Genomic DNA, 25,727 nt, shown 5'->3' on the forward strand with positions numbered 1-25,727 from the left:
TTTCTTTTTTATTTGTGAATTTTTTTATATGTATTCCATAGTCTGGTTTTATACAATAAGATCATACATTGCAGTTTGTCTTATGAAGGCTGACAATGGGGTATTTGGACAAGCGGTAACTACAACCGAGACAAACAGCATTTCCCAGACTGGCTGTAATAATGACAATTGCGCTGTTGGTCTGTTCTCCTCTCAGCAGGCTTCTCCACCGCAGCATCACTGGCCTTGGGCAGATGGCTAGCTGTAGCAGCCATCAGGACTCACTAGATGGCAGTGATTCACCCACACACACACACACCTTAAGTTATGATTGGCAAAAACATCTTCACAATTACCACAGGCCTGCTAGGACGATAACCCCCATTAAGAACTCCTGTTGTAAGTGGGCCCCAAGGATCCTTGGGGTCCTCCAATCACCCAGTTTCTGCACTGAGGACAAAACACCTCTCAGAGCTTATTACTAAGTGAGTGCTTTAAGCCACAGGCTCAAGTCACATTGGTACTGAGAGTGTCAGTCACTCCAAACTCCTGTGAGCCTGACCTCAGAGCCCACGTGTGGAAAAAGGCCTTTCACACTTGACGTTACAGGTCCAGCCAAAATCACCGAGGGGATGCCCCAAGCTCATTCCCCCATCTCGCTACACAGCTCTTGCTCAGTGGGATCCCAGCACATTGCCTCCCAGCCTGCTGGCCTGGTCTGGCTGAGCAGTCCCAAGCAAACTCCCTCACAGCACTTTAATGCCACGAAAGGCACAGGGCAAACAGTCACCTGAAGTCGCACAGTGGCTTCAGGGCAACAGCTCACTCTGAAATGCAGAGCCAGCTGCCCTCCAAGAATGCCTGGTGAGCCAAGGTTCTGGTCTTTCCTACATTACATTAAAAACCCAACTGCCCATACAATTATTAACATTAAATCAAATCAAAATTTAACTAAACCAGAATCTAAGTTCCATAAAGCATCATCTCCATAAAGCTTCCCCAATTGAGAAAACCAGACAAACCAAGTTGTTTATGATCATTAGGACATTATGAACAAAAGCAATACAAATTTTCCAAGTCAGAGAAATGGACAAAAGTATAATCACCCAAAAGAGAAACAGACAGCAAGCTCAGCGGCTTGTACAGTGCACTGGGCAGGAGACATGGTGCAAGTTGTAAGAGGCTGTGTTCAAATCTCAGTGTAAGTTTGCTGACACCGCCCGAGTCCGACACTATCTCAGATACAAACGTTCACAACTAGAGCAGTTTACTCTGCTTAGATCTGTGGTAAATGACATGTCAATCAATCCTAATATGTATTTTGACCTGGAAGGATATATTTGGAAATAAGGACTTTAAAAGAAACTATCAGTTTCCAGTCAAATTGTGTTCAAAGATCTAGGGAAATAAAAAAGCAGGCAATAAATAGAGGCACTGTGCCCCAGGTCTTCTTTTTAAGAATATTTCTTGCACAAATAATAGCCTTCTCATTTATCTGACAAAACTCTAAATCCTCAACCTAAGGCCAGGCCCACTGCCTGTGTGCTCATCTGTTAAACTGCTTAGAAGCGCACACGCTGCCGTACAGAGCCAAGGCTAGCTCTCAGGCCACAGAAAACCCCCTCAGAGCTTCACACAGAGAGCTGTGCACCAACAAAACTCCTCAGAGAAAACCCCTGGGATGCCTCGAAAGCTGCAAGGCAGCCAAGAGCTGATGTCATCTGAGGCCACCGACAAGTCTGTGCAGGACTGCAAAGTCTTTTCACAGAGGGCACAGAGACTCGAGGGAAGAAGCAAGTCCTCCACCGCCTTCCGGGCACCACAACAGCACACTGTACCTGTGGAGTCAGCTACTTTATATAAACTCACCCAGGCATCCGACGGTGACCCAAACGCTGACAACACTGACTTTCAGCTCCCCAACAAACAGAGCTCACATATCCAGATTAATTCTCTTCAGCCGCAGTGGGTAGTGCTTCCTCTGGGCACAGTCTGGGGCTTGCTTTCTCTTTAGCACAATGTTGGAAGCTTTCCTGGCTACAGTCTCGGTCGGTGTGGATTCTACGTGTGTCACACACTTGTCAGGCTTGGAAGCCGCTTTCCTGGAACAGCTGGAGAAGACTTCCTGGTTGATCCTCTGCAGCTTGATGACAGGCTGAATCTTTAAGACCCGAGAAAAGCCGTCTCCTTGTTCAATTAACACTGGCAAGGCCTTGGGAAGGAAAACCTCAGGTTGAAAGGTGAATGTAGATACAGCACTCACACTGACGCAGACACTGCATTAATTCTTCAGGCCAAGTCTATTGCTAAGCCTTGGTTCCCCAGGGTCATGGATGTTTGGCTCTGTGTTTTAAAATCCTACTTTAAGTGAAGGGATTTTAACTAAAGCTAAGACTCAAAAGATCTGGCTCATTCCCAACATAGCTGGTTAAATCGGACAGGAGTCAGAGATGCTCAGAGATAAGAATTTGCTCTTTGATAAGCATGCTTTTGGGATCTTGGTCATCAAGAGAAGGGAAAGGCAAGTTCTGACTATAATGGATGAACAGTAAGCACTTTATACTCTGCCAGGGACTCCCTGCCTAAGACCTCAACCTTGGCCAGCCATGTGGTACATGAATGTAACCTGGCGCTCGGAGACAGAAGCTAGTTTGAAGCCAGAGTGTGGACTGCAGTGAGGCCCTGTCCTCAAAACAAAAGAGCCCAATTCCACTAACAGGAAAGAAACAGACAGGAAGGAAACAAATGATTCCATGTCGGCTCCCATAAAGCTGTGCTTATAAAACTGAGGCAGGCTATTGCCTAGCTACCGATTCTGGATCAAGAATAGGATAAAAGTAGTAAGTTGACCAATTATCAGGAAAACAGAATTAATACAAAAAAGAAAAAGGCACAGAAAGCAGACATCAGAACTGGGAAGGTTCTGAAGGAGCTTAAAAATAATGTCCATGTACCAGGAATCTGTTTTGCTGTTTAGGTAAAATAAATGTCCCACTAGAAACCAAGGTGTTATGACCTTGAGCCTCTCCAGCTACAGCCGTGTAGTAAGAGCAATTAGGATCCACAATCCATGCCTAGGGAGCAGCTCAGGGTATAGTGTGCACTGAGCACATACCTGACCTGGGTTCACACCCAGCACAAAAGCAGAAACAAACAAACAAACAAAAAAAAAACAAAAAACAAACAAGTTCCAAAGCCAGAGTCTCTGGTTCAGTTACTTGGTAGGCAACATATTTAGGTTCTGAATGCCTCTGTTTTCTCACCTGTAAACTGGGGTTAACATACCTGCCTTCTGTGGTTAGTATGAACAGGATAGTAAATGTAAAGCAGACAGACAGACACATGCCCCTACGTGTTATAAACAGCATTGTCCCAAAGAGTCTGACAAGCTGCCCACACAGCTTACAAAGTATGAGCTCACCAGGGAAGCCAGGTAGAACACACAGCTTCCAGGAGAATATGGGGCACACAGCAGGCACCTGATAAATGGAACTCTTAACTTTACTGTTGCATAACAAATGTACTCAGGAGCCACATAACAGACTCCTGAGCATCTATCCTCCTGTGCTGCACACCCACTGTTGGTAAAGCACCATCTTTGTTGATTTATGCGCTCGCTGCATTACCTTCATGGCCTCACTCATTTCCTTAGCTACGGCTTCTCCACGGCATTTCAAATCCTCCACACGAGGCGCTACAAGAAACCACCAGACAGCATATTAGGTTCTCTATCTAATTAGCCAATCATAAAGACATTTAGATGTGATCCGTTAGGACAGCTCACCTGATTTTAATCTTTCTAAGAGCTTGGTTGGTTGTGACAGGATCTCTGTGTCGCTATGACTGTCCTGGAACCCACTCTATACACCAAGTTGGCCTCAAACTCATAAATTTTTGTTGCCTCTGCCTCCCAAGTGCTGGTATTAAAGGCGTGTGCCACCCCACCCTCAGTACTTTGTAGTTACTAAAGTCAATGTCCTCTTTAATTTATGAAGATAAAGGAAAAGACCAGGAGGACATCAGAGTGTAATGCAGAGGTCTGCACTTAAGAAAGCAGGCCAGACACTGAGTACCACCCCACGGTACAAGCACTACTGCAGCTGGTACCTCTCTGCATGCCATCAAGGGTTAAGACAAATGAAAGCTAAAACGTTATTTTTAAATGATTCTGAACTTTATGAAAACAAAACTCAGGCCAGTGAAATAACTGTTGGGCAAAGGTAGTTGCAAGGAGCCTGGCAAGCAGTTCAACCCAGAACCCAGGCAAGTCTTGAGGAGAGAACCCATTTCACAATGTGTTCTGACCCTCATGTGCATTCTGTACCATGTGTATACTCCTACACACACTCACGCGTGCACACACACACATGCACGCGTGCACACCATAAAATAAAACTTTTAAAGCAACACATCATCTAAACCTAGAATGCGATCACTCTGTATTAAGGCCATGTGTAGATAGATATCTGGTGGAAAATTCTAGCTTTGATTGCTATTGCTACCTTTTTTCTTTCTTGATGCTTTTCCTGAGTGTGTGTGTGTGTTGATCTGTGCGTGTGTGCATGTATGTGCATGTGCACAAGTCACCATGAGGTGACTTTCTCTATCACTCTCCATCTTGCTTCTTCAGACTGACTGACTAACAAGCCCCATGGCTCCTACTGTCTGCGTCTCCAGTTTTTAACCTAGGTTCTAGGAATTCAAACTGAAGTCAAAGCACTTGGTCAACAAGCATCATCTAGCCCTTTTCTGATGCAGCAAGTCTCAGGCTGAAGTACAGATGCTGGTCAGTACTTTACGGCCACAAGAAGACAAAGAGCACCAGTAAAGCCTCATGAGCCGATATGTAAGCCAGCATGATGTGATTCATAATTTAAAAAGAAATGCACAAAGCACTCTATGAAGCTATGCCAGTTGGCACATGATGTATAAAGATACAAACGGTCAAGGAGGAGGGCAGACCTACACAAAACAGACTTCCCAGGCAGTGTGAAAATAAAGCTGGCTTAAAATTATAGGGCTATGATGCTGACACACAAATTGTGATCAAAGAAGCCACTGCCCTAAAAACTATTCAGAAAATTAAAGTGATATGCTGCAAACAGATCAAGTGAACAAAGGAGAAATGAAGGACATGGCGGACAGAGAATATGATTGATGGACAGAAGGACATGACGACAGAGAATGTGACTGACAGAAACACTGAAGTGGAGCTAAGTCCTCCCTGTCGGTCAATGTGACTATCAGTGGTTACACTCTGCTACTGAAAGGCTGAAATAGAAGCTGGCAACTGGATAAAACAAACTTTCCAATTAGAACACACCACGACTGTCCTATCAGCACCACTATGGAAGAGCTGAAAGGGAAGGGAAGAACCATGACATTCCACACAGACACGATCACGGGATGGCTGGGGCCACAGCTCAGCAACTGTGTAAGGCCCTGGGTGTGACTGACCCACCACCCCTCCTGCTGCATTAGAAACTCAGTTACAAGAGAATATACTGATAAAAGGCGCAGCTCATCCAGAAGAACAACAACCTTCTTCTCCTTTTAAATTCTAAACCTGGTTGGTCTCAGAGATCCACCTGTCCCTTCCTCCCAAATGCTGGGATTAAAGTCATGAACCACCATACCTGGCAATCTAACAACTGTACACACAGATGTAGCAAACAGATCCCCAAAGTACAAGACAAAGGAGTTGGCAAAACTGAAGAAAGTTTGACAGTAACTGTTGGAGACTTCACACTCATCTGTAATAAAAGGACAAGAGAATATCAATGAAATGGAGGCAATGAACATCACCAACCAGCTAGACCTAACACACGTGTGCAGATCATTCCACCAACACAATACACTATTCTACTAGACCTAACACATATGTGCAGAACACCTCACCAAACACAACAATACACTATTCTACTAGACCTAACACATGTGTGCAGAACACCTCACCAAACACAACAATACACTATTCTACTAGACCTAACACGTGTGCAGAACACCTCACCAAACACAACAATACACTATTCTACTAGACCTAACACATATGTGCAGAACACCTCACCAAACACAACAATACACTATTCTACTAGACCTAACACGTGTGCAGAACACCTCACCAAACACAACAATACACTATTCTACTAGACCTAACACATGTGTGCAGAACATATCACCAAACACAACAATACACTATTCTACTAGACCTAACACTGTAGGTTGTCCTGAAGCTGTTAGTATTTTAATGTTAATTCTACTTCCCCAAGTAGAGCTGCTCAGTGATGTGAGTCCAACTAAACCTTCCAATTTTAATTAGTAAAATAAAGAAAAGCCAGTGACTGGTTGGGGCAAGGGAATTAGAGGGGGCTGAGGAGGTCAGAGGAGGTCAGATGATGGAAGGAGAAGACACCGAGACAACATGGAGCTTCCCAAGGACCAGCTAGACCCAGGTGATATTTATTGGTGTTAAAAAGCTATGAACATTAAGGATTTTATAGGTCTAGCATCTTATATGAAGGGCAGTTTGTATCTCTGTCTATTTAATGCAATCTTGTTGTGCAGAGGGTTTTTGGATTGAGAGTTGAATATATAAACCTGTATGAAAGGCTACTGGGCTGTAGAGTTGTGTTTGTGTGGGTAGAAAAACACCCCAGGACAGAGGCAGAGAATAGGTGGTAGAAAACTGCCAGGGATGGGAGTTGCGGGGACAACTTGGGGCGTGGTGGTGGCTCAGACCAAGCGCCAGAGGTGTGCGCAGCTCCAAACTAAAACCGGGCTTGAGGAGACCTCAGGGCTGGTAAAGAGGTAAACCCATCTGTTTTTTAATATTTACTGCAACGTAACACATGTGTGCAGATCATTTCACCAACACAACAATACACTATTTTACTAGACCTAACACGTGTGCAGAACACCTCACCAAACACAACAATACCCTATTCTAGTTTAATTTCTGATGCTCGATAAATATTATTTTTATGGTGGTTTTGAATAGGAACAGCCCTCATGAATGCTTCGTCGTGAGGGAGTGGCACTACTAGGAGGCGTAGCCTTGGAGTAGATGTGGCTTTGTTGGAGGAAGTGTGTAAATTAGGGTGAGCTAAATGCTAAAGTCAGGCCCAGTCCCCCCCCCCCCCCCGCCTGCTGACTCAGCTATAGAGCTCTCAGCTCCTTCACTGTAAGCCAGCCCCGATTAAATGTTTTCCTTACTAAGAGCTGTTGAGATCATGGGGTCTCTTCACAGCAAAAGAAACCCCAACTTAGAAGATGACCACAAGCAACTTGGGGAGGGAAAGTTATTTGACTGACATGTACAGGTCACCATCCAGCACCAAGGAAGTCAGGGCAGGAACCCCAGGCAGAAACCGTGCAGGAGTGCTGCTCGATGGCTTGCTCTCTGCTGGCTCATCCACAGGCAGCTTCCTTACACAGCCCACGCCACCATCCCAGGGCCAGTACTGTCCACCAGGCCTGAGCCCTTCTGTGTCCTATCAATCAAGACAGTGCTACACAGACCAACCTGATCTAGGCAATTTTTTAATTGAGGTGCTGGCTTCCAAGTGACTCTGGTTGCTTCAAATTGAGAATAAAAACTGACCAGAATACATGCGTTGTCTCGGCTGCCACAGGAAGGTGAAGCAGCACTAGCAACACTCCATTGGACACAGAAAGAATGAGCTACAGCGTCACACTTAGCATAAGCAAAGCCATGCAGTCAGAACACAGACAGCGCTGGCCCAGGACTGGGGAGGCAGACTGAACTGTTCAACGTGGAGTTCTCTTCTGAGTAGCAAACTGCTCAGGAATCCCCAGGACACAAACACTGGCTATCAGTGGATGGTGGGCTTTAAAATGCACAATATAGTAAACTTAAAACATTTATTTTATTATTGTTTTTATTTGTGTGTGTGTATAAACATGTCTACAATGGCCAGAGGAGGTTGTCCTGGAGTTAGAGGAGGTTGTGAGCCACCAGACATGGGTGCTTGCTGAACACACAACTCTAGCCCTCTTCTAAGAGCAGCAAGTACTCTTAATTACTGTGTCCTCTCTCCAGTCCAAACATGCTAAGTTTTATGTGTATTTCTACTACAACTATGGCTAATTTTGGTTGTCGACTTGAATAAAGTCTGAGGGATGTTGCTGACTGGATCACTTGAAGTTGGAAGACCACACCTTCTGATGGCAGCCAATGTAAAAGAACATGACAAAGGAAGCTTTTGTTCTTTGCCTGTTTGCCTTCACTCTTGCTGGCAAGTTACCCTATTGCTGAGGCATTCCTTCATTGTTATTAGAACCTACTTCTCTGGGATTTCAATTTAGACTGAATACCAACAACTCTCTAAAATTCTCCAGGATTCTAGCACCAGATAGGAAATTTACTCAACAGCTAGCTACCTTAGCCTTTCTGTTGGTAGTCAGCCATAGCTGAACTACCTGGCCCATAGCCTGCTAGCAGCTTTCAGAACATTCTCCCTCCCTCCCTCTCTCATACTGAGACCACTGACTGTCCCCTCAGAAACTCCTAATACAGCAAGAAAGCATGAGTATCTTTGTGTGCACCAGCCAGCTTTACGGTGCTCCGATGAGCCCACCTCAGTGCACACTGAGGCACTTCTCTTCTCTGCATGAAGAGTAACTTAAAGTTCAAGTAACAGCATGTTAGGTCCAAGATGTTTAGAAGGTGTTTTAGGACAAGTTCCCTCATGAATGGCCACTTTCTGTCACAACACTGGTAGAAACAGTTAGGAGACGACAGGAAGTTTAGAGGCCCATGCCTTGAGGAACTAACACTCCTTCCAACAGGTTAATGACCTCAGAAACCACAAGGGTTACAACGTGTTTACTGCTTTAAGCTATTAAAATTTGAGATAAGTTATTAAGTAACAGGCAACAAATCCAACATTAGGTTTCAAATCAATGCATTTAGTCCTAAGTCTAAATTACAATTTTCAACGAGTGACTATCTAGAACATTCCAGTAGATGTAGAATGTTACCCAAAGGCCAATGTGTTACATGCTTGGTCATCAGGCAAGCCTTTTCTCAGATCTCTGGGGATGTGTCCAATATATCTTGTTTCTCACTTTACTCTCTCCCAGATAAAAACACTTCTGAACTTAAAGACACGGGCTCAATTGTTGACCTGAAGAAACACAATAGACTATTTTCCTTATGATTCCAGGTTTTGAAGATACTTTTGTATTCACAGCATACATGAGAGCACACTAAGACACACTTGAGCAGAGTTTAAAATGTTTAACATCTATATCCAGTCATCACACTTACATATCTACATGGTGGCTTTTTAATATGTATGTATGTATGTATGTATGTATGTATGTATGTATGTATATATGTAGGAATGCATGTGTAACTTCAACAAGTTGTGTACTGCACATTACTCTGCAACAAACACATGTATGGAACAAAGAATCTTACTTCTATGTCTGAACAGGCAGTCATAGTCTTCATTAGTGTAGTTTTTACTTGTGGTAGCAGCAGAGATAGTCCTTGACTTTCTTACAGATTAAATTCTATCTATGACTAAGACAAACAATTCCTAAAATACCTAAGCCACCTTTTGGTCTTTACTTTCCCATTGCTGAACAATACCTATTTTCATCTGTTGTACAGTGAGAACATATAAGCTCAGGAGTGGTTTGGGCGTGTGTGTGAAACAGGTAGGCTGAAGGCCTGCACACTTACAAACGGACTTTCACACCCAAGTGTGTGATGGGGTATTCTAACGGTGGGCCAGACACGTAAGACATTTAGTATTCCTGCAGGACTACAGAATGCCAGACACACCATTCCTTACCTCTGAACATCCTCCAAGCTCTTCAGAAGGACCACTAGAGGGCAGTGTGGACAACAATGAGAAGCCAGGAATATCCCTAAACGTTGACAATTTCCTGGGAAGAAGTCTGGTTCTCTAATCCTGGGATCTTTGGTGCTCACAGTACCTTAGAGTAGGTGCTCCAAAGCTATGACAGGATTCAGCCATAATAGAGAACACTTCCTTAATCAAAGATGGTAACATCAACTCACGGGGAACTGTATTACAGAGACTTTGCCTTAAACAGGGATCTGATGTCAAATGGACTGGGGAGTTCTAGGTCAGAGGCAGGTGAACAGGATACACTCTACCCAAATAAGGAAATAAAGGAGAACCTGGAGAAAACAGGAAGCAGAAAGCACAATCCAGCAAAGAAGTGAGGGAATTCCCAGGATGGTGTGAGAGGGGCAGACAGGATGAAGGTTTGCTGCAGGCAAGGGGAGCTGGTCAAGACAGGAACAGAAGACCGGAAGGTAAGAAACAAGACTGATGGATAACCTCAGGGGCTTACTACACCCAGGAATTTATAATTCTGGGGGCAGAGATAGATAGGACAGAATGGGATGGGGTTTAGGGGGGTGGGGTGGGGCAAATGTCACAATAGAAGAGATGCACTAACGTGGCTTACCCTGCAGGATATTTACCTAGTGTAAGGGCTGAACAGACTGATTTTTTTCCTACAAGAATAAAAGAGATTAAAAGTGAAGCTAGTGGACAGCCAACACCGGTGGCACAGGCCTTTAATATCAGCACTTGGGAGGCAGATGTCTGTGAGTTCCAGCCTGCTAGGGGTCTACACAGCAAGCTCCAGTACAGCTGAACAACACAGAGACCTTGTCTCAGGAACAAAACAACCACAAGAGTAAAGCTGCTGGGTACAAACTCGTCTTGTGAGGAGCCAGCCTGTCACAGTGGCTAGGAACTCAGGACAGACACGCCCTGAAGCCTACTGTACTGTATGGGCTGCTGTGGTCACCACACACCCTGTCCTTCTCAGACCATTCCATAGCAGGCCTCACAGCCTCCTTTTACAAACAACCCAGGAAAGGGAACTACAACTGGAGGGAATTAGAATTCAGTATAAATCTCTAAAATATCACTCTGCCAGGAATCACACTCTTTCTGCAAGTGTAATTCACAATTGGGCAAACCTTAGCTCCAGCATAAAGAAAGCTTCTTAAAATAAAAGATACACTGATACCATTCTACAATTAAATGTCTAACTGTGAATTTACAATACCTCTTCTTTTTAATTAAGTAAGCTAAATCATTCCCATCCAAGCCTAAAATGTATCGGCAGCACATGGTGGTGCTCACTCACCTTTAACCCTGGCACGTGGGGGAAGCAGAGATCAGCCTGGTCTGTTCAACAAGCTCCAGGCGAGCAAATGATACATGGTGCCTGAAGAAGCTTTCTTACTGGTAGAAACTGGAGTCTGTTTGTACATTTTAAAGGATTTATCTAATGGTCACAAAGATGTTAGGTCGCTTACAGAAGAGGGCACACAGGGCTGGGAAGGGCTGGAGAGATCTTGTAGGATCCCCTACAAGTGTTCTCTATGTATCTCCACACACTCAACAAGAACATCTGTATGATGCCAATGTCTAGCACTCTTAGCAATGTCAGCAAAATGTTCCTAAAAGAACCACACCTCACAGGGATCCTTCTCACAGCTGACTAGCTTACTAAATACATAGGGGAGGGGATAAGATGTTTCAAGGTCAGAGCCTAATTATCTGAGATCTCTCCAGTAAGAAAGCTTCTTCTGTCAGAGAGCATCTGAGGCTTTTCTGTTACCACCTGCTGACACTTGCACCGATACACTGTCAAAGTGTCTGTCTCAGTTTATGATTTTCTGTTGTTATCATAAAAAGCCATGAAATTGTTACCACATTGCAACATGAAAATTGTAGTAACCTAAATCTGTATTCCCTAGCCACAGTCATATTTGTCTTCAAAATAAACTCTCTTATCATCCTCTTACAGTAAAAGTCCCATAGCCCCTACACACGACACACGTGAACTCGTGACAGAGATGCTAACTACATGTTCTTATCTATGCACAGACTGCTCAGCAGTGTGTGAAGCCAGACAGCATTTCCAGAAAACAAGACAGGATGCCTGACTTTACAGGGCCAGCCCAGAACTCGAATCCACTACAGAACCGCCGACCATACCCTCGCCATCACAACTGTGCAATGTGAATGGTGGGAAGAGCTCTCACTTTGGGGACTTTGCACTAATGACTATTCGAGGTTGCTCCTGACAAATGAGAACCACATCTTACCTTGTTGGTAAATAATCAGTAGATAGCAGGGGTGAAGGGGGAGGGGGAGGGGGTATTGCTCTTAAAAATGTGGAAGTTGAGTGGCCTGAGAACACTGTTCCCTAGTCGCCTGCCCCCTAAAGCAGAGGGAAATGAAAAAGTGGAAACGAAAGCCTGGGCAATGAGCCCAGTTTTGCTTCTGGGTCACTGTACTGACTAGACAAGGGACCATGAACCGCCCCCAAGCCTGCAAGTTCAGCAGAAATGCACCAGCTGAGAGCATCCTATTCACTTCCAACGTAGTTCCTGAGGACGAACAAGCAAACATACGCAGGGCACCGGCCTGTATTGTTTCTAAGGACTGAGGAGGGAAATCAGCATTCCTGCAACAGACAGAAGCAAGTTACAGATCTGTGACCCCAGGCATGTCATGACATGCAGTACCATGGTGTCAGTTTCCTGAGTTTTTATCTGGTCTCAGCCAAGTGTCTGATCTTATTTCTCAATTTCTTTTGTTCCGTGGACTTGAGTTCACTCCTCAGGAGCTTTGTTTAGGCTTCCCTCTGCTCTAGAGTTCTTCCTCTTGAGTGTAACCACATAACCTTCTATCCACTCTTGCCACAGAAGCTCCCTCCCTCCTGAACACACTGCCCTGGTGTCATGCTGCCCACCCAGTGAACATGATACAGCCCAGAGGCTGCTTCTTGGGTCACCATGAGGAGGCCATGCTCTGCGGAACTGAGCCCTAGGTCACAGTGAACCAGCACAACCTGGTGAGAACCAGTTCCTTGTGCAGACCCCAACTAGGGAATGGCAGCTACAAACCTGACTTTCAGGAAAGAGAAAAGAGCCTCAACGGGCCAGGATGTGGGATCATCAGCGTGCCTGCTTAGGACCAAAGTCTGAGATGAGCCTTCAAGCTCTGAAGCAGAGGCTGGAAAAAAAACCTGCCATTGACCAGCAGTTGTACATGAAACCACACCACAAGTGCAGGGAGAGAAGTAATGCCTCAACCCGGCCTTGGCCTGTACCATGCGCCTACCTACTGACTGCTGGCCAGATGCACTATCTGCAATATCGCAAGTGTGCAGAGCCTCTGCTGCCAGAGTTTGTATCGCCGTGGGCTGCTCCTGACTAGGTGAAGGCAGCACAAACTGAAGGCAGGAAGGAGAGAGAAGAGGCAGAGCAATGGACACAGGGAAGTCACAGTCCAGGGAGCTTCCAGACACAATTCTAAATACCTGAAGAAAATAATGCCATAGACGATAATCAGTACAGCTAATGTGAGAGGGAGGGGCTTACTGCATCACAGGGCTGCAGAGATGGCTCATGGGGCAATGACTGCAAAGCAGGCATGAGGACTTGCATGAGGGTCCCCAGCACTGATGGAAAAGCTGAGTGCAGCAGCACCTGTCTGCAACCCCAGTACCAGAGAGGCAGGGACAGGAGGATCCTGGGAGCTCCTTGGCTAGTCTGACCGAACAGTGTGATATCAGTGAGTGGTAGGTCTGACCAGGGGGGCCATAAGAGACCCTGACACAGGCTGACACGGACAGTGTGAACAGATAAAGTAGGTAGGTTATACACAGGCCCAGTACAGGCTTGGTAACAACCTAGATCAGTGCCTAGCATGTAAAGTTAGGCTTCTGTGAGGAAGGTTTAAAAGGTCGAAACACCAGGCCCAGCAGAGCTACACACAAGCTGTGCAGCTTGAAAATGCCATCACAATAAAAATCACTGTTTACAGAGAGTGAAGCCAGGGAGCTGGAGGCTCTAGAGTTCCACCTGTACTTGCAGAGGACTGAGTTCAAGTCCCAGCATCCACACTGGACAGCTCATGGCCACCACCTGTAACTACAGCTCCCGGAACCCAGAGCCTCTGGCCTCCTCTGGCATCCAAGTTCATGTGCACACACACACACACACACACACACACACACACACACACACACAATTTTAAAACATAAATTAAGAAATCTTTAAAGAAATGAAAAGGACAAAGATAATGAGTTCAATATATTTAACATGATGAAAGCAAATAAAAATTAAGAGCAAAAATGAAACAGACACAGGGCTGCTCCTCACAGTCCTTACCTAAGGCACCCACAGAAAGAAGTACATGCACGAAGTAAACCCAGAGGGAGGCACAAAATTAAAACAATAGTTCTTTCAGAATTTTGAATTTTTGGTTTATAAATATAATTAATCACCAAGTGTACAAGAGTAGCTACTGAGTAAGACTTGGTGGTTCATACCTTTAATCCCAACACTCAGGAGGTGGAGGCAGGAGGATTGTGAGTTCAAGGATGGCCTGGGCTACATAATGGGCCCTGCCTCAAAAACCAAGAACAAATAAAAAGCCCACTAGGTGGTGAGCACTTGTCTTGCAGGGACAGGGCCTAGGTTCTAGTCTCAGAAGGACAATAAAAGTCTTAATGGGTGAATTTTATCAATTTAACAAAAAGAACTAAAATTGGGAGTAAAAACACAGAAAACTGGGAGTGAGGTGTGCTTACTCAATGAGGAGAGAGCACAAAAGTCCATTTCTAGCTCAAGAAGAGTTTCACAGAACTGGATAAAGTTGAGTAACTTCACTAGGGCAGTAACAATTTTACAGGAGACATAGAAGCCAGAGAAAGAGACTAAAGACCACTGTATGCACACAACAGAAGGTAGCCAAGGCAGGGCTTGACACGAGAGGACTGGGATTGGAAACTAGGGAATTAGCAAGTTCTGCAGGACAAGATTACGTCTGCTTCCAAAGTGGGGCCCACCAACTGTGGCCTTAACTGCATTCATCAAAACTTACTGAACTCAATGCACCCAAGAAGATAAATATGACAAGAAATGTACAAAACCAGGTAGAGCTCATTAAAGGTAAAACCTCCAGTCATGAAAACACTACAGCAAAAGAAAGTTCCCGCAAAACACAAGGAAAAGCGAGAGCCTGGAGGAGCAGACACAGCTCTGCAGAATCGAACCCCAAGCGTGCTTACTAGAGAGAGGTAGCGTGTGGAACAAGTGCTAGGCACGGAGTGTGGAGGAGAGGACACGCAGTGAGGAGCTCACAGAGGGAGCTCCATCTTCAGCACATTCTCACACTGGCTTACCTGGGTCAGGGTCACATTTCAGGTCCAGAGGATGCACGACAGGGTGATACTGCTTCTAAACACAGCACAAAATAAAACATTAATTCAGACACGAAATGCCTCAGATAACTAAGCGTCTCTTTCAGCTAGTGGAGCAGACACACAGTCAACAGTGCCAGCCTCAGGGTTTCCTCTTTAGACCCTGAGCGCTGTGGAGCAAATGTCCTGGGTTTGAATTCCTTTTGTGTGCTGCCATCTGCTGCACACAGTAGAGAACAGCACTGTAAAGATGGTAGAGCAAACAGAGCAAGGACTCGGAATAAATGCTGGAGCTCACAATTCCTATCTCCACAGAAACTTTTTTAAAAATGGCTAAACTACCAAAGCAGCCCTTTCCTCTCCACACTGAGGAACACAGAACAGCCGCACAAGCCAGTCAGGCGAAAGCAAAAGGGCAGTACTCCTTCTGTCACTCAGTGACGAGGGTACAGCAGTGTTCTCCTGTCCCTCCGCCTCAGCCCCACTGACTAGTGTCAGGGTTCTCTTTAGGGAGGTCAGTCAGAGACAGGCACAACACAAGTCAACGACCAGCAAGCGTTTTCCCTGCTGTGTGGGAAGGGCTTTCAGGCCAGATGTGTAAGAAAGGGACCGTCCTCAAGAATTTCCTTTTCCTATCATGATAGGACTCTGGTGCTTAGATCAAGTGTAGGCCTTTAATGCCCCAAAGCATTACTGAAGGAGACACTACTGGAGGGTCACACTTCAAATCTGCTGACTTAAAAAACTAAAGGCAAAGATGACAGCACAATCTAAAGGCTGCATGTGGTCATTTCGAGGGGCAATGGCACCCCAGCAAATCTCCTCAGCGTTTGCCTCAGGTCATCGCCGCCTCTGAACCTGCCTCTGTTTCATTATGATTCAGGACTCGTTTGCATCTGTTCCAGTTTTAGTAAATCTGAGAAGACTGGCATGTAATAGCCATGGTGACTGATCCCAGCCCATGAAAGGTGGTTAGAAGATCGGCCTGCACTATACAAAAGGAAAGTAAACTAATTCTTTACTGTGGTAAAATACTGTGGAAGGATTTAAATGTAACCGTCTCACCAGACTCGCATGCTGTGCTTTCAAGGTTTTGATGACACTCTCAAGGATCCTTCTGGGGTACTGCCTCCGTTTTGTTGCAACATCTACTATGAGCTCATCGAATTCATCTTCGAGCACTTTGATGTCAGAATCTATTTCAGAAAAAGTCCATTATTAGTACATGGAACAGTTAGGCTGTGAGGATACCCTGGTTCTCACCTGAAATAAGTAAAGCCCCAGGAACATAAAGTGAGATGGCAGGTGCTTCCTAGTTTCCTGGAAAAAAGAAAAAAAAGCAGGCTCCCCCACGCAACCCACACCACAGCCCCCCATAAAGTGGCATCGGTCATGTAAAGTGGCATTGGTCACTCCCCAAGTGTCCCCCCCCGCAGGTGAGGTAGGCTCAGTCAGGCCCCAAGACCCTCCTCCTCAGGTAAGATGTGACCAAAGGTCATGTAAGCTCCAGGCAGAAGCAGGACAACACCCAATATGTTAGACAAGGTCTTCCCAAGCTCTCAGGCCAAACCGATAGGAAGTACCTGTGGTCAGACTCTGAACCATTTCACAAACTGTTTATATATGGGAGGTTTGTTCAAGAGTAAGGGTGTACAAGAATCATTCCATCATCTGGGAACCTCTGCTTTAAGAGCTGTTAACACGGCCGTTTGGGAAGAGATTTCCTCTCCCAAAGCCTCTTGCACTGCATGCTGGGGCCTCCTGCTGGCTCAGTTCAGCCTGGCTGGGTGTCTCGTGGCAGCAGTGGAAACAGGGGCAAGCCAGACCCAGCAGTGGAGGCGGCAGAAGCCACTCCCATCTTTGAGCAGAATTCTGTGTGGGACTTCTGACATCAAGCCCAGTCCAAAGTCCCATACTAGTATGGAAATATTACATAAGCATAATTCATAGAATAATTAAAGAAAACAAACATGGTAAATTAATGGAGCCCCCCTCATCTCCACACTGATTAAGCACCTCCAGAAAACATGAAGCATGGTCCCAAGAAACAGGCACCTGATAAATGCAACAGGGGCATAAAGATGAAGGATGCAGAACAAGGAGACAGGATCAGTGGGAGTTTTAGCATTTAGGTCTAAAGTCCAGGTAGGAGCAAAGGCACTGGACAAAAGCACTCAGGGAGAGGTACCTGTAGGAGAGGAAACTTTAGCGACACTGAACCTTGCAAACAGAAGCATGGGATAGATTACAGGGAGGAGGGCAGAAGTTGGGTTGTACAGCAGTGAGAAGGACGCCCACTCTGAGACCTGACTCACCTGGGCAGAGAAAGGAAAGGCATCGTGACCTGGAGACTTTCTCAGACTTCAGTGACAACTATTCTATCAGATCTTACCTCGGAGATAGACAGTGGTTCTCAAGATCAAGCAGAAGGAATGATTGCCAAGGAATCTGTCACTAGTGTGTAAATCTGGACTCAGGTGTAGGATAGGGCACAGAAAGGAAGCACCCAGAAGTGACTGCAGACAGATGCAGCTGAACTCATTTAAAAAAAATAACTTTATAGAGTAAAGATACTGGTATGGGGAAGGTAGCTCAGTGGTGAGAGCCTCTGCCTGGCATTGGCAGGGGTCTGCACTCAGTCCCCAGTACTGGAATTGTTTTGAACACTGAAGACCCAAGTCCTCAGCTCAGTGGCTCACACCATGAGCTTTACTGGATCAGTCTAGGCTAATCTCATCGACTAAAGCTTTACTAGGAAGAAGGCTGGCGACAGCACGTTTCTGAAACATTCTGACACTGACTGATACTCATAAGTCCCAATACACTGCCACATCTGACCAAAGCCGTGCAGTGGGTGCAGCCTGTCACTCCTGAGCTAATACTGACTGAGTCCTCAGCGGCTTCTTCGGAGAACGTCTGAGGGGGATGTGGGACTCTCCCTCACAACACTCTCTGAAATAAGGGGCTTTGGGCTTTACTGTTCATTTGAAGAGTTAAATCACCAGCCTGCAAAGAACAGCATGTGGTTTTATAAAAGCTCTTTTTTTAAAGTGTGTGTATGTGATGGGAAGGGCACACACGCCACAGCATGCTGTGAGCAACTATGAATCAGCTCTCTCCTTCCCTCCTACAAGAGCTGGAGGGGAGGGGAATTCTCCCTGCTGAGCCAGCTCGGCCACACTGCAACCTCCTGTGGAGGAAAAGGTTTCTTGGCAACACCAAGGGGCAGAATCTGCAAAGCTGAAATGTATGAACAAATGAACAAACATTACTGAAAAAGAGGATACCTCTGACTTAAGGAACCATCTGCCTGACTGAACCTCCATCCTGAGCAGTGACAGTGAGAGAAATGAGGCTGCTTCTCAAGAGTCTACTCATTCTTTGCAAAGTGTCATCGAGTGCAGGAACTTGGAAATCTAAATAAACAGAACCAATAAAACCTCTGCCCCTGGCCCAGTGGTGGGCACATCTTTAATCCCAGTGCTCAAGAGGCAGAAGCTGTCTTAGGTTCAAGAATCTCTTAAGTTCAAGGCTAGCCTGCTCTACAGAATAAGTAAGCTTCAGGACCACAAGGGCTCCAAAGAGAAACCCAGCTCCAGAACAATGCAAACAACAACAACAAAAAAAAAAAAAAAAACAAAAAACAAAAAACAATCCACCCCTTTGTTCTTGTGAAGCCTCTGTTCAGCTTCTATATATTTGCCTAGAAGCAAAGCCTATTAAATCTGTTCACACGGTTCTTACACTTCTCACCTAACACTGGGGGTACAGACAGCACAGACACAGTACTTGCCTGGCATAAGTGAGACACACACAAACACACACCAAAAAGACCAAATCCCCCAAACAAAAGAAAACTCCTGTGATTCCTCCAAGACCACATGACAAAGCACACATCCCTTTGTACTTTATCACCTTTCACACACTTGCTGTTATTTCCCAATCCCCACACACACATCACTGCCTTGTGCCTCTTTCTCTAACACTTTGCTTCAGATAAAGACCCCTAAAGAGCTGGGTAGTGTGGGAACTGTTTCTGCCTGGCTTTTATATACACTACTAATCAACAATTATTGCGTTAATATTTCACAAAACTGAGGCTGGTGGTTTTATCCTTTTATTATGTAAACCCGAAATCTCAGTTTTGGTAATTCTGAACTGACAGCTAATAGACAAGAAAATCTGAGCACAGCCCTCTGCCACTATTGAGAAAAAAAGGTAAGCACAGAGTTGCTGGCGGACGGGTAATCAGCTCCTGTGACAGGGTGATGTGAACACAAAGCAGTGAGTGTTAGTGTCCATCCTGGTCAGCCCTGAGGGCAGTAGTATGTGTGGCTTGTGAGGTGAGCCCTGCTCTGGGCAGCACTGCAGGCACAGACAGGGACACGTCCATCTTTTCTCAGACTGAGTCTTTCCTTCTACTAATGTTTCCTTCCTACTCTGACTTTTGTTTTTATTAACATGTTGCCTGCTTTAGGCATGCCAGCAAGGTACAACAAGTCTAAGCTGGGTGTGGTGGTGCATGTCCTTTAACTCCAGGGCTTGGGAGGCAGAGGCAGGTAGATCTCTGAGCTCAAGGCTAGCCTGGACTACAGAGTTCCAGAACAGCCAAGACTATACAGAGAAGCCCTGTATCAAACAAAACAAAAAAAAGTACAATCAATTGTTTGGAGTAAAAAATTATTCTTAAGACGCTGTGATGATTTATATACGCTTGGCCCAGTGAATGGCACCATTAGGAGGTATGTTCTTATTGAAATAGGTGTGTCACTGTGGGTGTGAGCTTTATTTCCTTTGTCCTAGCAGTCTGGAAGCCAGTCTTCTGCTAGATGCCTTTGGACAAGAGGTGGAATTCTCAGCTCCTCCAGCCCCATGTCTGCCTGGACACTGCCATGTTCCTGCCTTGATGATAATGGACTGAATCTCTGAACCCGTAAGGCAGTCCCAATTAAATGTTGTCCTTATAAGACTTGCCTAGGTCATGGTGTCTGTTCACAGCAGTAAAACTCTAAAACAGAAGTTATCTACAAATTTGTGGCATCCTCTGCATGATACGCATATGATTTTAAACTTAACTTTAAATGTAAAACACTTCACTATCCTTTCTAAGTATTATCTAAGCATATAAGGAGCTTTATAGAAAAACAGAAATTTTTCTGGGCCTATTTCTTTAAGTGGGGACAATTGTACAATACCCTCCAAGAGCTGACTGCCCAAAGCATCTAAGGGACAGGTGAGAGAAAGAGCCCTTTAGGAAGTCATAACACCATAGGGTAGATCGAGGAACCCACTGAGTTTCTCTTGGATTATGACTTCAATAATCTAATTACTTTCTTCTTATTCCATAATAATTGTTTTTTAAAATAAATGATAGAGGTCGTGAGATGGCTCATCAAGGAAAAGTGCCTGCCGCCAAGCCCAAATCCCTGCAGCCCTCATGGCAGAAAGATTAAAACAACTCCTGAAGGCTGTCCTCTAACCTCCAGCTGTACCTGTGACATGTACATCCCCACCCAATGAATGTTTATAAAAGAGAGTGGATTTCTTAGTCACTGTTCTATTTCTTAAACACCACTGCAAGTGATATAGCAGACAGGTATCCTGGTAGGGAATCCCACAAAGTCACACCACACAACAAACCTCACACAAGAGATTTATTGAAAGGAAAACCACAGAAAAAAATTGAGCAGGAGGCAGGCTTTATGTAGGGCTTCTTGTAGGGGGAAGGCATGAAGCTTGCTAGGGTGGCCTGTGAATGAAGAGATTTCATGGGGCATAATCTTGGGGGCAAGGTCAGGGACTTTGGTGGGATTTTTTTTTCTGTAGGGTGGGGCCTGTCCACTTTTTGGTACCTCAAAGGGCTTACACCCATGACTAAGGCAACTCTTATAAAAGAAAGCATTTAACTGGTGATTTGCTTACAGTTTCAAAAACTTAGTCCATTATCACCATAGTGGGGAGCATGGTGGCATGCATGTAAGGCACTGGAGTAGCTAAGAGCTACATTCAGACCTACAGGGAAAGAGGGGGAAAAGAGAGACAGAGAGATAGACAGACTGAGACAGGGCATGGGAAACCTCAAGCCCACTCCAGTGACAGACACACTTCCTCCAACAAGGCCACACCTCCTCAAATAGTGCCATTCCTGAAGACTGTGAAGTCAGAGATGGGCTGAGAGAGGCCATTCTTACTCAAACACCACAGAGAGATAATGGGAACAGGATTGTAAAATAGCATTCAAAAAAAAAAAAAAAAAAAAATCTCAGAAATTAACCACAGAAGAAAAACTAAGTCACGTACCCATCAAACAATGGTCTGTAGCTTCCTCCCAGGCCTGTCCATTAATGCTGACATTCTCGTGCACAGCGGACTCAAAAGTCTGCAACAAATCCACGGCATCCAAGTCAGCAAAAGTGACTCTAATACAGGATTCAAACATGTTAGTAAAACAATCATGGGCTCTCTGTGGTCTAGAATGGAAACAGTGGGAAAATTAACTATTAAGAAAGGGGCTAAATGGGCTGGAGAAATGGCTCAGTGGTAAAGAGCACTGACTGCTCTTCCAGAGGTCCTGAGTTCAATCCCCAGCAACCACATCGTGGCTCACAACCATCTGTGCAGGGATCTGATGCCCTCTTCTGGTGTGTCTGGAGACAGCTACAGTGTACTTACATCCATAGCAGTGGGAAAATTAACTATTAAGAAAGGGGTTAAATGCCATAGCACACAGTAGTGACTGCATTGGCTCGATCCATAACACCAGCACCACAAACATATAAGCAACAAACAACAGAGAGTGGTAGACTATAAAGAGTGAAGGTTTAGGCTCCACCATATGCTCTCCAGAATAGTAAGGTATTTCCAGCAAGGGTTCAGGACAAATGGGGAAGTCGAAAAGGACTTAATATACGAAATTGTTTGAAAATGCTTTCAACGGGCATACCTTCTATACCACTTGTACAGTTAAAAATAAGTTTAAATAAATGACTGATAATTATAATAATATTCTATACTAGTATCTTATAAAAGAGGCTGTGATTGAGCTCAGTGAACAACACTTTGCTAGCATGAGCAAGGAAGGCTCTGCATTCAATCTCCAGCACTAAAGGAGAAAAAAAAACCTATTTTATAGGGTAAGATTATTACTTTATTAACCTCTCAAGGAGTAAATGAGAAAACAAAATCTTTGAAATAATCATTGATGCTTCGCCAACCATTTAAGTATGTTACTGTGTTTCTCAGTTTTATCTATACGTTTATCAACAGTCAAAGCTTCTTTATAAACCTAATACACTAATATCGCCTGTGACTTAAGATAACATACGTGTTCACCCTGTATGTCCCAGGACCGGAAGCACCCAGGTGGCACTAGCATCTAGTTGCCTTCCCTGACAGTTCCCTAGGCCAGCCTGGGACATCGTTCCATCTGCGGAGGCCTGACACGGGCTCCGAGCCAGAGTCAGACTTTGTGGGGTGAGGGCCGGGAAAGAGGCTTCCGTACCCACTGCGCGTCTCGCAGCACGAGCTCGCGGACGTCCTCCGGCAGCGTGGCCCCGAGCTCCTGCACGAAGTGACTGCACATCTTCATCACTTCCACCACGGCCTTCTTCAAGGTGCAGCGCACTCGGAAGTCCTCTAGGGGAATGGCTGCTGCCATGACCTGGGAGTCTGAGGCGGCCTGTACATCTTGATCCTGCGGGGCGGAGACAGGCACTATCTCAGAAACACCCGCCATCTTCCCGGTTTAAACTAAGGCGGGGAACGCTCACACAGGAAGGATGCTTCCCTCACTGGAACTCTCCTGCATGGGTCCGACCGGAAACTGGATGCACCACCGCTCCAAGGTTCCGCCCCGGCTTCCGTGCCTCCAGAGTTTCGCCCCCGTTCCGGTCGAGAAGCCTGTAGGATTAGCTATGGGTTTGGGGTTAGTGGACTGTCACTGCCATCTCTCCGCCCCGGACTTTGATAGCGTATGTGAGGGCAACTTGGGGCATGCGGGAATCGGGAGGGCCGCGTCCTTTCCCGCAAGTTTTCTTTTCTCCCTCGAATCCTTAGACCGTACCTAGTCTGTGGGGGACCCTTCAAACCTTCGTCGTCGTCGTACTGATTGTTCTTCCTGATCTTAGATAGCCGTTAACTATTTCCAGGAAGCTTAAGTTTGCCGTTTCAATAGCCCTTCTTCTACCACTGGAACTCCTGAGATATACTGGTCTGATCCAGCCCTTAGCAGAGGTTCTTGTTCTAGCCAGGGAGAGGGACAAACACGTGATGGGGCTAGAGTGTATGGGGTGGGAATAGGTTTTACCGGCTACGTTGTGAAGAATGAAGAAGCAGGTATCTGTTTCTTAGGAGGTGACGCTTATGGTGCGAGTTACTGTAGTGATGAACACCGGCAGGTTGCTGACCCCCACACAGTACAGAATTTGGCCTATCTTAGTTAAGCAGCAGCTGGAAACACTTAATAAAAGAGAACTTTCAAAGATTGGGGAGATTTTCCGGGAGATGGGAAGGTTAGGTAAAAGTCAGTAAAACATTCCAATTGCATTAGATGCACAGTTTAAAGTTTAAAGACAAACCCACTTTTTAAAAAGAGAGAAAGACAGACTATTCTGAAGACAAATTTGCTGTGGAGTGGCAAAAAGTTGGAGGAGAGAATGCTACAGCATTTAGGAAACGTCTCAGTTTACAGACAAGAGCTGGTAGAAGCCAGTACGGGGAGGTTATCGTGAGAATCAGCATAGATGTGCTCAACATATTTTAGGAATAACACCAACAATTCATGCAGGAGCTTTGGATTCGAACAGAAAAGGGAGAAAGAAATGGATCATGACTTAGATCGTTAGTTTGTGCTTACTGTAAGGAAGATGGTGATGGCCTTTGCTGAGATGAGGAAAGAGCAAGGTTTGGGATCAGAGTGGGGAAGTGGGCAGATAGAAACCCTATCGGGGACACATTGGCTAAGTCTGATCTCTTCCAAGTGGAAAGATTAGAGGACATAGTCATTTCAAATGTGAGTCAAGGGTCCAGGAGAGAGTAAAAACTTGGTAAGCTGGAGACTCAGTTTGATATCTAAAACCACGAGACGGGGGGAGAATATAGCTTAGAGGTAGAGAGACCTTACATAGTGTGGTCAAGGGTGCTCAGAGTTAACAGAGGAAGGTCAGGGAGACTGAAGGGTGACCACCATTGAGGCTGTGGAAGCAAAGTGTGGGAGAAGTGCCCAGAAACTGCAGAGGGACAGAGGGAGGGAGGACAGAAACCACCCTGTGTATTTGGCAGCAGAAGTTTCTGTTTTGGTATAGTGTGTGTCATAGAGCGTGAGAGTAAGCAGGAGGCAGGTCACCTGGTTTTCTGCTGCCCTGTTCCTTGCTAATGATGTTGTTTTTGATGGTGCCTCTACAGCATGTGTATGACCCAAGAGCAGTTAAACTTGTACAACAAGCATGGTTGCTTCTGTTTATTGTAGGATCTGGATGACGTGTTGGAGAAAGCCAGGAAGGTAAGCTAGAATCTATAACTCCCCATTTTGCTCCCCTCCTGTTTTCAGTCTGTGTACTGTTTTTAGGGAACGTGTAGACAGACCCTGCTGTTTCTGTGGTTAGCAGTATCATTTAAGCTCTCAGTCTGTGCCAGCCACAGAGCTAAGCCCCCACTGAACATTAGATCATTTAAAGTCTCACCTTCTGAGGAAGTGACTCTTTTATAGTCCTATATTCTCCATTTGATAGATGAGGAATTCAATATCTAAAGGTCAAAAATAGGACAAAGACACATGCTAGTGAAGTGATGGAGACATGTTAGTCTGATTTGAAAACATGTCCCTATAGCCACCGTGCTTAGCAGCACTGTAGAAGGGGCAGTCAGTCTTTCATGGCTTAAAGTCACATTGTTTTGGGCCTAGGATATATTACAAAAGTCTTTGGAAACATTCTGATTTGTTAGAAAAACTTATCAAGGGCTAGAAAGATGTCTCAGTGGATAAAAGTACTTACAAACCTAATGTTCCAAGCCCAATCCCTGGAACCACAGTGAAGAACAGAACAGACTCCAGAAAGGTGTTCTCTGATTTCCACATGTTCACTGTGTGCATTTGCGCACACACACACACACACACACACACACATACACGTGTGCACACACACAATAAAAAATAAAATTTAAAAATAAAAATTATAGAATCTTGGAAGTATATTGTGGATTACTTGTACACTGATATGTGGTAGCTTAACGGGCATGAGGGACATGAGCCTAAAGAGGTTGATTCCTTCCAAAATGCTGTCTCTGTCCAATGAATTAAAGAAATGCCTACCTTTGATCTGTGTAGGTTAATGAGGTGACATCAATACTCATTGAAGCTATGGCCTGAAATAAGAAGAATTCAGTGGTAGTCATTTTGATTATGTTACTGGAACCTGGCTAAAAGTAATAATAAAATGTATTTGAATTTTAATACTTCCATTAATTTCTATTAAATGTGCATGTTGTTTGGTATTATGTTCTTTGGTTTTGTTTTG

General features: G+C 45.1%; 2 protein-coding genes across 8 annotated transcripts in view; one reads left to right on the forward strand and one right to left on the reverse strand.

Moving 5' to 3' along the window:
• NSL1 (NSL1 component of MIS12 kinetochore complex) lies at positions 1-23,414 on the reverse strand. Its single transcript, XM_080914404.1, has 7 exons — positions 23,276-23,414; positions 22,715-23,124; positions 21,514-21,592; positions 16,279-16,409; positions 15,196-15,250; positions 3,606-3,673; positions 1-2,191 (listed from the first exon to the last, which is right to left on the reverse strand). The coding sequence occupies exons 2-7, from the start codon at positions 22,946-22,948 to the stop codon at positions 1,913-1,915; spliced, it is 846 nt and encodes a 281-aa protein (XP_080770530.1). The 5' UTR covers positions 22,949-23,124; positions 23,276-23,414; the 3' UTR covers positions 1-1,912.
• TATDN3 (TatD DNase domain containing 3) overlaps positions 22,993-25,727 on the forward strand; it is a 13,282-nt gene continuing 10,547 nt past the window's right edge. For all 7 annotated transcript variants that reach the window (XM_080914349.1, XM_080914345.1, XM_080914346.1 and 4 more), the window contains exons 1-2: positions 22,993-23,183; positions 24,680-24,712. In XM_080914349.1, coding sequence (XP_080770475.1) covers positions 23,019-23,183; positions 24,680-24,712 — 198 coding nt within the window. In that variant the 5' untranslated portion in view covers positions 22,993-23,018. The remainder of the gene's footprint in view (positions 23,184-24,679; positions 24,713-25,727) is intronic.

This window comes from Micromys minutus (assembly GCF_963924665.1).
Source record: "Micromys minutus genome assembly, chromosome: 1".
Lineage (NCBI taxonomy): Eukaryota > Metazoa > Chordata > Mammalia > Rodentia > Muridae > Micromys > Micromys minutus.